This window comes from Balaenoptera musculus, chromosome 6 (genome assembly GCF_009873245.2).
Source record: "Balaenoptera musculus isolate JJ_BM4_2016_0621 chromosome 6, mBalMus1.pri.v3, whole genome shotgun sequence".
In the NCBI taxonomy this organism is placed as follows: Eukaryota; Metazoa; Chordata; class Mammalia; order Artiodactyla; family Balaenopteridae; genus Balaenoptera; species Balaenoptera musculus.
In genome coordinates, this window is record NC_045790.1 from 96488088 (window position 1) to 96500785 (window position 12698).

At 46.2% G+C, this 12698-nt stretch overlaps 1 protein-coding gene across 1 annotated transcript in view; it reads right to left on the bottom strand.

Moving 5' to 3' along the window:
- LOC118896829 (alpha-1-microglobulin/bikunin precursor) overlaps positions 1–12698 on the bottom strand; it is a 14534-nt gene continuing 1836 nt past the window's right edge. The window contains exons 3-10 of the mRNA XM_036855273.1: positions 11088–11164; positions 9915–10031; positions 9335–9436; positions 8533–8579; positions 2884–2965; positions 1605–1772; positions 1104–1277; positions 1–386 (exon numbers count right to left, since the gene is read on the bottom strand). Of these exons, the coding sequence (XP_036711168.1) occupies positions 355–386; positions 1104–1277; positions 1605–1772; positions 2884–2965; positions 8533–8579; positions 9335–9436; positions 9915–10031; positions 11088–11164 (799 nt within the window). The 3' untranslated portion in view covers positions 1–354. The remainder of the gene's footprint in view (positions 387–1103; positions 1278–1604; positions 1773–2883; positions 2966–8532; positions 8580–9334; positions 9437–9914; positions 10032–11087; positions 11165–12698) is intronic.

Genomic DNA, 12698 nt, shown 5'->3' on the forward strand with positions numbered 1-12698 from the left:
TTTTTCCCTCTTTACTCTTCTAGCTTTATTAAGACAAAACAATCCCATTTTATACAGAACTGTGATTTATGTTTCATAATTTGCGTAGCCAAGTTCATGTCCTGGAGATGGCTCTATTACATTTCCAACACATACATTTTTCACATGTGGGGAAAGCTGGGGTTACTCATGCCCGCTCCCCAGCTTGTCTCCCCCTCCCCTCCCCCCATCTCATTATACTTCATGATGAATCGTCAGGATATGGAATTTCAGGAGTCTACAATTTGGTTTTTATTGGAACCTGCCGTGGGACCCTGGGGCAGACACTGGCCCTCGTGCTCCCTGTGGCCTGTGGACCTCTGGCCTGTGGGCCGGTCAGTTGGAGAAGCGCAGCAACTCCTCATCCCCTGTGGACACAGAGAGGCTCGGGGAGTAGGTGTGGGGTCGTCCAAGGGTCTGTGGGTGGGGACGGTCAGGGGATGGGGATGCCTCATAGAGGAGGGACGGCAGCTTGGGCTGAGCTTAAGCCTGAGCCTGAGGCCAGAAACTTCTGCTCGCGGAGAGACTGGATTATCTCCAGAGTGCGTTCCACAGAATGATCTGATTTTGTGCCTCCTGATTTACTTTAGGTACCATTTTCCCAGTGGGGAGATAAGGCACAGAAATCTTTAATGGCTGCTGTTCCCTGGAATGCTATTCCTGTTATCATTATAGCGTCACCACCATTATTAGTAACGGCTGCTGCTAGATGGATATGGACCGTGCGAGGCTCTGTGAAGTAGGTACTTTGTCCCATTTTACAGAAGAGAAAACTGAGGCTCAAATTGGCACTCAGTGTGGCCAGCCCAAATGTGGCAATGCCGTGATTGGAGCCCAGTTCTGCCCCACTCAGCCTGTCCTGCCTTCCCTCTGCCTGGGCCCAGGTGCCCCATCCCAGCTGGAGTAAGGCCTCAGGCTTGGCCCCATTTTACAGGTGGGAAACTGTAAGGCCCAGAGAGTGGATGGGCTGGTCACCTGGTACAGAGTCTAGAACTCAGCTTTCCAGACCCTCACCTCCTACCAGGGCTCCCCCACCTGGACCCCAATATCCCCCAGGCCCAGCCTGGCATTGTCGGGCCTCCTACCTTCACCAGGGATGCCACAGTACTCCTTGCACTCCTTCTCTGAGTAGAACTGGTTGCTGTTGCCCTTGCAGCCCCCGTAGATGAAGAGGACGCACTTCCCCTTGACAGCATCAAATGCCCAGAGCTGGGTGGAGCCTCGGCAGGGGCCCGGGACTATGGGGAGATTGCAGGCCTCTGCGGAGTGGGAGGGAGGTGCAGAGCATTGGAAATCCTTATGATCGCTGACCTGAGACACCCAGCAAAGGGCCTGGAGCCAGGGACCCTGCTCATCCAGAACACCTAGACCCCTTTTTATAGATTGAGAAATGGGACCACAAGAAGACATAGGTGCCGAGGGTCACCCATACCCAAGTGTGCAATTCCTGTGACTTCAGGAAACTTGCCCTGGAATTCCACCACTGGAGCATCCTCTCTTAGCTGCCTGTTCAATGGGCAGGTGGTCTGTCTGGAGGACAGGGTTGGGGGGCGCAGGGGGAGGTGGAGAGGTGGGGCCATACTCACCCACGGTCCGGCAGGTCTGCAGACACTCCTTCTCCGAGACAAAGTTGTTGCCGTTCCCCATGCAGCCACCATAGTGGAAGGTCTCGCAGGCCATGGATGAGCCATTATAGAAATACCTCTGAATCATCCCCAGGCAAGGACCTTGTGAGTAGCCCAGCTGGCAGGAATCTGGGGAGGGGCGGAACAGCAGTGCTCACTGAATGCTGACTGTGTACCTGTCACCGGGCTGGATACTTTAACAGGTATCATCTCATTTAGTTTTCGCCTCTGCATTAAGAGGAACAATTCTCAATTCATTTTAAAGGTAAGGAAATTGACTCCCTGAGAGGTAAAGTGACTTGCCCAGAGTTACATAGAGCTGAAATTCAAAGCCATATTTGTTGGACTCCAAAAACCCATGCTCATTCCATTCCATAACATGGGGAGTTACCAGCGACCCAGAGACCCAACATCCCCTGTGTTGGTCTTGTCTGCCCAAAGACTCTGTCAGGATAGTAGTTGTTGATACATTCACCAGCACCCATGCCAGCCAGCCTGACCTCTGCCTTAGGTCCCACCCCCGTGCCTTTGCTCTCGTCATTCCTGCCCCTAGAATGCTAGAATGCCTTCCTTCCTAAAACCATATCTGGACACAGCATGAATTCCCCTTCATCCAGGAAGTCCTCCTTGATCACCTCGTCCTCCATTTTCTAAGCTCCCCCAGCCTTTTAGCTGACCCTCCCTTTTGGGTCCCTCACTTTCTCCTTTGACTGCCTCCTCTACTAGACCAGAAGGTCCAAAAAGATGTGGGTGGTTTGTCTCCATGACCCCAATGCCCAGCACAGAGTCTGGGGTGGAGCAGGGTCAGGGTTCAGTGTTTGCTGAGAGATTTGGAGAGTGATCATTTTATCAATCACAAAAAGCATTCTCACGTTCTTGCCCATGTGCTCCCACAAGAGCCCTTAAGGTCAGCTCAGTAGGCTGTTATCCCATTGTACAGATGAGAAAGCCAAGGCTAGGAGGCCACATAGTGATACAGACAGGCCAAGAACTCGCTTCTCATCGTGGAGCTGAGACTTCCTAAGCTCAGGGACCATGCCTTACACTCCTCTCTCTCCTCCCATAACCCCTGGCACAGGGCAGAGTACTGGATTTGCCTTTTCTAGGCTCAGTCCTTGATTCTAGCAGAAAAATAAGAAAGACTTCACAGTGATGAGGGCAGCTGGGGTGAGCCAACTGTGGACCCTTCCTCTCTGGAGTGTGGCAGAAGGGGATTTAAAAAAAGGGGGGTGATCATTACCTTCTTTCTTGCCGAAATCAGTTACTAGTTGTCCAGCCCCTGATCCTTCCTCTTCCTGGGGCAGAACAGACCGCTGGGCTCTCTGGGGGAAGAAAGAGAAGAAGCTGTTGCAGGGACCTAGCCACTGCTGCTCCCCTATACCCCTGGAACATATAAACAAACCATTTGCTTTGGGGATCAGGGTGTAGACAGAAACACAGCTACTAGATTGGTTAATGGCCTGTTTTCCCAAAAGCTTCAACCTGAATTCCAGAACAGGCATCACAAGATAGATTTCTGGTCTGAAATGAAAAATCAGAACAATACCTACATATCCAGCTTCCAGTTGAAATGCCCAGAGGAATATAATAATGGAAAAGAAACCTAACCCAGAGTTGGGAACCAGGGAAGAGCAGCATTCCCATACTAGAAACTAAAAGGCATTTCTACACAAGCGAGTGTGAGTGGGACCGATTTGCAGGAAGGGCTGACCAGACCATCGTTAGCTGCTTACAACGGAAAAGTCACGTGGAGAGTAAGAAGGGACCCCGAGATTGACCCTAATACTCCTAGATATGGGGGTAGAGGTGGGGGCTGCAGAGCAGGGCAGGCTGCCAAAGCTGTCAAAAGGATCTCTGGGAGTAGAGTCCACTGAGGCACAGTCCCGGGACAATTACAGGAGGATGAGCAGGGACACTGCCGGCCATTAGGCAGTCTTCCTGCCCACAGGTGAGACCTGGAATCTGAAAAGGTAAAACTGTAGTAACCTTCAACTTTTCCCTTCTCCTTTTAAGGTGCAACTGAAGCTGTGATCAGGGACTCCCACTGTCTACCAGAACCCATCTCAAGCTGGTTGCACATAGGTCTTCCTTGGTGAGGATGAAGGAAAAGAGAAAAATCATGGAATGAATTAAATAATGCAACTACTCAGAAGAATCACACTGAGCTGGAGACATATCTCCACTAAACACAGGGTGTAGGTAAGAAACAGGAGAAAACTTCAACCATCAATGAAATTCAAGATGGCATTGCATCAACATTAACAGGAGCCCACAGTTATGTAGATGAATAATATGGGAGAAGTAGAAAGTTACTGGAGATGAAAAGGATTTTGTTGAATTTAACCACACAGTAGGGATAATAAACTGCAGTTTAAAGATTATGAGAAATAAACTCACAGAATAGGAATTCTAGAAGGAGAGGCAAACAATATAGAAATAATAGAAGAAAAGTTTTCCAAGTTGAAGAGAGACTTGAGTTGTTTAATTATAAGGGCTCAAAGGGAATGAGAGAAAATTAATGAAGAGTCCTATCTCGACATTTCCTAGAGACAAAGGATAAAGAGCCTAGTAGTGGCCCCCAGGGTAAACGAGAGCATTTTATTGACAGAAGCGGCAGAGCAATATCTAAAGGTTGTAAGAGGGTAAAGGTTGTAACCCAGGGGTTCTCCACTCAACCAGCCTGTTGATCATGTGATATAAACACAGAAAGATATTCTCAGACATGCAAAGATCCTGTAGTTTTCCACCATGTACCTTTCCAGAAAAAAATTACTTACAGAAATATTCCCACCACTTGAGAAGGGAATCTAAATACAAGAAAATGGATGATGTGGTAGAAAAGAAATGATGGTAAACTAGAAAGCCAGTAAAACAGAGAGTTGAAGTTAAATTGTTGTTAAAATGGTCATTCAACTTAATGTAAATGTTAAAAGTAATTCTCCAAACAAAAGGTGGAAAATATAAACATCAATCTCAGATTATATCCACAAAAATGAGGATGTGGGAAGCCTGGAAGGAAGAAATAAAAAGTAAGCTGCATTTCTCTCTTTTGCAAGGGAAGTCATCAGTTATTGTTTCATTCTTGACATGCATGAAGAAGCACAGATTCAGCTGAGATCTGGATTAAGATGGCAGATTGAAATTTCCCTCAAAATTACCCTCTCCAATACCGAGCCATCAGCAAAAAATGAATTCAGAAATCCCAGCCCCCAAGTGTTGATCAACACCACTGAAATGAGGAAAGGGGCACAATTTAAAGGAAAAACTAAAGCTCTCGATCCAATAATCTGGAGCTGAACAGGAAGGTCAGCAAGGTTCAGCTCCTGACCTGCCCTCCAACTCCCAGTCCTGGCAAATCATCAAATTTCTGATAACTCTCCCTAATACTCCCAAATCCTGAGAGAAGAAAATTGAGGGGAACCCTATCTTTTTCCTCTTCTGATAGAGGAGTAGTGAAAATGACTTCTGGGGAAAAAAAGAGGAAAATAAACTAGAGCCTGACTCTTTCTAAGTGAGGGTTCTGGGGCTACACAATCTAATGCTCCAGGGGGTGTCACTGGGGGGCAGACGTACCTTGCTGCCAGCCCCAACTAGGTGGAATGAATCCCCATAGGATATTTATCAGTCCTTCCAAAGAGAATGCAAAGCGAGTGTATTCCAACCAACTCTGGACTTCAGAAAAGTGGATGGAACACAAAATACCCAGACCTTACTCTAAATTCGGGTGGGAGCGGACTAAGCTCATATTTGCAGGAAGAGAGCCAAGGAATAAATGAAACCTCCAGGCCACCGTATCAGAATAAACAGAAAGTCTAGCTAAAACGGACTAAGCAGGAGTCAGATAAAAAGAAGTGATACAGAAACTATCCAGACCCACTTCAGAAATGAATGAATAAGGAGCCTGAACTAGAGAAAGAGCCCAAGAGTCCAGTGGTGGACATGGTCATGAACTGCCAAGTCCTCCCATCAGCAATGGATTTATATTCCCAGCTACCCACTGTCAGCCCCTGTTGGAGACTACCTCAGCTAAGGGAGCCCTCTCATTCAAGATCATGCTCCCTTCCCAGACTGATCAACATAGGGTATTAAGGCTCCGTCCCTTGGACCCATCATGGGACAATTCCCAAGGGTTGTCCTGGTTCCAGAGCTCCCTATAGGGTTGGTTGAGGCATTGTTGTGACTGCCCTGCAGCTCTCCTCCTTCCTCTACCCAATCTTCCCTTTGTCTCTTCCTTCCATGTAGATGTAGGGAACCCAACCTAGAAGAAAACATAACTCAAGAAGCAGAAGGAAATCCCTCTTTGGCCTCAAGTTATGGAATTACATAATAAGAACATGCATGTATTAAGACAAGAGTCAAAGATGAAATGGTAAACGCTGACAGAATAAGATGAAGAGAGAACCCAGGCCTAAATAAACAAATTGAGAAGCAAAACAACATCAGTTCAGAGCTCGTGAATAACGTAGGAATCGTGAAGAGCAGAAAGAATAGATGCTGCTAAATAGAAGGGTTGTCATAGAAGAGACAATCCCAGTGGATGCAAATAAAAGCAATTGGAGAAAAGCTAGTACATGATGGAGGATAAAGATGCTCCAGGATGAGAGAACAAGTGTTCGCGAGATGACAAAACTCAACAAAGCAAGTAGAAGATGAATTCCATATCATGAAAGAAGAGTTTCCTGAAATACAGTAGAAATGTCACCCATGGATGGAAAGAGCACGGTGTATTCCAGGAAATTTTGATATAGACTCTCAACCCCAAGACATGTCCTTGTTAAGATGCTGACTTCTTATCAAGGAGAAAGTCTGTCCAGGCATCTGGGCAGAAGAAACAAATTGCTTCCAAGGAGAAGAAATATCAGGCTGGCCTCAGGCTTCCCTGCCACGATCATCAGTGTGGAAGAACAATGGAGCAATGCACACAAAGCTTCTTCTGAGGGAAAGAAAACATGACCTAAGAATTTGACATGCAAGCAAAATATCCTTCAAGGATGAAGGAAATGGGCAGACATTCTCAAACAGGGAAGAATTCTGGGATTAAAACACCCATGAACCTTCCTTGAAAACAGCACTTGGTAAAAAAATGGCACTAAGAGATTAATAGAAATAATAACTCAGGAATGGAGAAGCTGTGTTATATTCACTAAGGGTGAATGTAGACTCCATTAAAATATAGAACTATTACTAGATGTCTGGGAATCGTGGTGACAGAGCAGAATGGGGATGGTATCAGTCTGGACAACGTAAAAGCAAAAGGGAAGAGGAGATGGAACCAAGTTTGGGAGTGAGGATGTCTGTCTTCCAAATCTTGTAGACAACAGATATTCTCTAAAAGTACACATAGCGATGCCAGCCTCTTAAATATTAGTTCATAACCTTGACTTTATTTAGAGCATTCTTTAAGAAGTAAATCTCTTGTGGATAATAAATATTTATTTGAAGTTTTTTAAAAAACCTTCAAACTTCAGGGCTTTTTTTTTCCTGTCATTCCGCACGGTTTGCGTGATCTTAGTTCCCTGACCAGGGATCGAACCCGGGTCCCCTGCAGTGGAAGTGTGGAGTCCTAACCACTAGACCACCAGGGAATTCCCCAGGGCCCTTTTAAATTTGAGTAAAACTACAAGGAATGCCTTTTAAAATTTAGAAATAGCATCTGTAATATAATTCCATTTAATAATAGCATATTTAAATCTGTTCCTCTATCTATCCAACCTTCCTTCTATCTGCCCCTCTCCAGGTGTATGCAGGTCAAGATTACCAGAGTAATGTGACTGCTGGTAGGTTTTGGGTGGTGGAATTTTTTAAAACTTATTTTTTATACCTTTATACTGCACTGTTTTGATTCTTTATATATATATTTTATTTATTTATTTATTTATTTATTTATTTATTTATTTATTTATGGCTGTGTTGGGTCTTCGTTTCTGTGCGAGGGCTTTCTCTAGTTGTGGCAAGCGGGGGCCACTCTTCATCGCGGTGCGCGGGCCTCTCACTATCACGGCCTCTCTTGTTGCGGAGCACAGGCTCCAGACTCGCAGGCTCAGTAGTTGTGGCTCACGGGCCCAGCTGCTCCGCGGCATGTGGGATCTTCCCAGACCAGGGCTCAAACCCGTGTCCCCTGCATTGGCAGGCAGATTCTCAACCACTGCGCCACCAGGGAAGCCCTGATTCTTTATATTGATCGTATGTTAGTTTTATAATAACAATGGTAATTTTTTCTAAAAAATATGTAAGCAAACAAATAATATGTTACCAGTGTTAATTCTATGTAGGAATAAGGACATTATTGTCTTTTTTTTTTTTTTGCTTTCTTGTATTTTTTCAAATTTTCAAGAATATGTTTCTAAAATAAATATTACATGTGTATATGTACTTATATACACATACACATATATAGATATATACACACACAGCAGTAGACTAAATTAGGATATATAATTTCCAAATAATCAGAGAAAGAAAGAATGAAGACTTAATATGGCAAAAGGCAGGAAAATAAAACAGAAGAAGGAAGCCCCGCGAATCAAAAGGCAGCACAGGAGAGTCATTGGTTTGAGAAGCTGCTTGCTCTCAGATTTGCGTTTTTTAGGGATCACTTGACTTTATTTTCATTTATTGCGTATCGAGTATCATTATCTCATTATTGAGTATGTCACTGCTTTTAGGCACTATGCTAAGACCTTTTCTAACATGTCACTGGATTCTAGCACCTGGAAGGTAAAGATAATTACCCCATTTCACAGATGAGGAAAGTTACATCCAGATGGGGCAGCAATTAGCCCAATGGCAGAACATGCCCATTGCTGCCTTCTCTCAACGACCCCGCCCACCAGCACAGCAGGGCCTAAGTGGGCAGGGTGGGGATGGGGTGGGGGGCAGAGGTGCTCACCGAGAGTGGAGCGGGTGCTGGCTCCTGCTCCCCGGGGACACACTCACCTAGGGCAGAGGACAGGAGAGAGAGGGAATGAGACGCAGACATCCCAGACCCAGACAGGCTTTGTTTCTTCCATAGAGCTAATGGCTACGTGTCAGGCGGGATGTGTGCTGGGACCTGTCTCGTGCATTAGCCCACCCCCACGGCTTGCTGCAGGTCATCTGTTGGAAAAGTGACAGACTGGTGGCTGCAGCACCGTCACAACCTGCATCGTCTCCACCCCCCAACCAGCATTTCACGGCTGATATCTATTGAGCACTTACTAGACACCAAGTGTGGCGCCATTGTATTTAATGGCTTTATTTCATTGACTCCTCACAGCAACTTCTAAAGGAGGCATTATTATCCCCATTTTACAGATGAGGAAATGAGGCTCTGGAAGGGTGACCAGCCAGAAGCCACCCAGCTCAATCTCTGAACCTTGGTGCTCTAACTCCGGAGCCCAGGCTCCTAACCCCAATACTCTATTGCCTCCCAAGAGGTAGCCGTGGATTCTAGCTATAACCAAACTTAGACAGGTGGCAGCAGAGGGGACGCTGAATTGGGTCTAGTCTCAGCTTCGCCAGGTACGCTCTGTGTGACTTGGAGCAAATCCAGAGGCCCGAGCTGCCTTTTCTATAAAGAGGGGAGGGGGATCATAGCCCAGCTTATCTCAGGGGGTTATGGGAAAGACCCAGGGACTGGGAAGATGTGCTCTGGGGGTCGTGAAGGATAAGACGGAGACAGAAATGGGAGGTGGGGCGGAGGTGTCACTTACCTCTTTCGGGCATCGTGAAGATGGCGTCTTCAGGGATGCCCACACCCAGGGCAACTTCCCTGAACTGCTCCAGCAGGGTTTCCCGAAGCTGTGGCTCCCGCCCTGCAAGTAGGAAGCAGGGGAGACTCCTAGAACCACAGGTACCTGGGCCTTCAGGGCCTGAGGTTATTTTGCCCAGGGAGTTTCATTTCGGGGAAGTTTGAAAACTATTGACCCAATTCCATTTCTTTGATACCCTTATGGAAACCTCAGCTCCAGAAGAGGAGGAGGTGTCCCTCCCAGTCTCCCCATCTGGGTCTCCCAACTCCCCACACAGCTCTCTTTCCACTGGTTCTTTTAAGGATCCGAAGGCTGTGGAATTCTCTGGAATTTTCAAGATCAAAAGAAGAGGATTCTACCTCAAATGGGAGACTGAGCTCTACCTCCTCTAGGGAGAGTAAATGTTTTCACCTTTCCCTTAACTGGAGTTTTGTCAGAAGGAAAAAGCAAAACTCCCTGCTCTTCCCCACTCCATTTCCCTAAATCCTGGGTCTCCTCCCACCCCCAGCTCCAACGAGTGAATCATGTTCCAGGCCTTTACCATAGAGCTTGGCAGTAATGGTGGGTCCATGGCGGCGGCTGAATTTCTTGGTCAGAAAAATGGCATACTCATCATAGTTGGTGTGGACCACATAGGACTCCATGGTGATGTTCCATTCTGCATGGAAGATGCAGGAAGACAAAAAGATCAGTGGTCAGAAGGCTTCTAGCGTGAGATCCTTCACCTATTCACCCACACATCATCTATTCATCCATCCTTCTGTTCACCCATCCCTTCCATATATTTATTATCCATCTTCACTCTCTCTTTCTCTCCATCCATCCACCTCCTCCATATATTCATCATTAATTCAACCACCATCATTCCATCCATCCATCCTCATCATATATCAATCCATAAATGCATCCATTTTCTTTTTCCTTCTTTTTCTTTCTTTCTTTCTTTCTTTCTTTCTTTCTTTCTTTCTTTCTTTCTTTCTTTTTTCTTTCTTTCTTTCTTTCTTTCTTTCTTTCTTTCTTTCTTTCTTTCTTTCTTTCTTTCTTTCTTTCTTTCTTTCTTTCCCTTCTCTCCTTCTTTCCTTCCTCCCTTCCCTCCCTCTTTCCTTCCTTCTTTCCTCCATCCATTAATCCATCAATTTATCTATTAAATGATTGTTTGACTACCCCACTAATCTACCATCATACTTATATTCACTTACCATTTTTTAATTCTCTCACTCATTTATTTATCCAACCATTCACCTACCCAAACATTCAACCCCTGACACGATTATTTGATGCATAGAGCAAATTCAGTAAACATCTGCTGGATTAATGATTAAATTCATGTCCAAGTCCCTCTATCACTTGGCACCATACACACTGTATATGGTAGATGCTTAGCAAATTTTTATCAGCTGACTGCAGATGCCTAACATGAGGACTGATGAAATCTTGATGTTATCCTCAGCATTCAGCACCATCACTCAAATTCTGGATGAGCACGTGCATGGCAGGGCAGGGGCGGGGGGAGGGATAGAGAGAGGAAAAGAAAGAAGGAGAGAGAGAAGGAGAAGGAGGGGGAAATTTGGGAGGGAAGCTAGATGACTGCAGAAAAATGGGAGGAAAAGTTGTAGGGGCAGAGAGGGCTGAGGCAGAAGAAAAGAGAGCTTAAGACATCAGGTATCTTTTAGCAAAGGAGGGAACTGTAGATGTCTCCTTTGACTCAACTTACTGGGTTTGTGATAGACGAACTTTCCATCAGTGCCTGTTTTCTCATAAGCCCCAGAGATCGCCTCACAGACACCTTTCCTGGAAATGAACAAACCAAAAGAAAGGTAACTTCTGGCAGAGACCATGGTCCTGACACCCCACTCTCCTGCAGGGTCCTTCTAAATGCCTTTGTTTTGTTGTTGTTGTTATTTGGAAAGTAACATTTCCAAATATCTGGTTTAATTCTCACACCAGCCCTGGGAGACACAAATTTCACATGAGGGAACAGAGGGACAGAGAAAAAAAGGAACTAATCCATGCTAACCTCTTGGTAAACCCAGCACTAAAAATCAGCTTCCTTAAGCAAATCTGCACATCATACTTAGGCACCGTGAAGTCAGAATGATGAACTAACACATTAATTAATGTATTACTTTGTGTCTCTCTTGTCTCTCTCTCATTTTCCTCATCTGAGAAATGGGGATAATGATAGCTTCTACCTCATATGGTGGTTGTGAGGATCAACTGAGATATTATATGCAAAAAGCTTAGAGTAAACACTATGCACTTATTAGGTATTATTGTTACAATGATTATTATTTATCTTATTAATATTTAATGAGCAGCATCTATGTGCCAGGCACTGTGCTACATGCTGGGGATACAGAGGAGGGCAGGACAGACCCTGTCCCCTCATGGAGCTTATAATTGAGTGGGGTGGGTGGGCAGGCCAGGGGCAGATGCAGTCAGTGTGAGAATTGCCACAAGGGGCGGGGTGGAGCCTGAGGTGCTCCGAGAACACAGAAGAAGGCACGTAACCTGAACCTGGGTTGGGGGGAGTCAGGGAGGACTTCCTGGAGGAAGTGACAAAGAACCTGAGTCCTGAAGGATCCATAGGAATTAGTGCAGGGAGGTGGGGAGAGGTTTTCTGCATAGAAGAAACATCCGATGAAAAGGTCCAGAGGATGGAGGGTTCCAGGAACTGAAAGAAGGTCCACTTGGGTGGGTCACAGAGTACATGGCAGAGAGTGGGGCAGGGAACAGTGAGTGCTTAGGGGTCGGGGGCAGGGGGGGCTGGAAGGCCATGTTGAAGGAGTTGAATTGTATTCCTAGGGGCAATAGGGAGCTCTGGAAAGGTTTAAGCAGATTTGAATTTTTGAAAGGTCTTTCTGGTTGCTGGGTGACGAAATGATTGGATGGAAAGTTGGCGATTAGAGGTGGGGAAAAGTGTAGAGAGGCTACTGTAGACAACCAGGAAAGAAAGGGAGGTGGCTTGGTCCAGGGGGGTGGCGGTGAAGAGGAGACAAGTGAACAGACTGGAGGGATTTAGGAAGAGCAGGGACAGGGCTTGATGATGGATCGAATGGCCGTGGCAGTGGAAAGAGGAGTCTAGGACAGCCGCCTCCCACCCAGCTTTCCAAGATGGGGGCGGGGTAAAAGTGCCCTTACTGAGCTAAGGGACACCCAAGGAGCAAGAGCAGGTTGGAAAGCAGGCACAGTGTTGGGGGCGTTGCCCTTGAGGTGTAGGTGGGACAACTAGAAAGGGACGCCCTGGTGGAGGGCAGCAGAGAGGTCTGGAGCTCAGGGCCGAGTCCTGGCTGGAAGTGGAGACCTGTCACTTTCTAGGATGGGG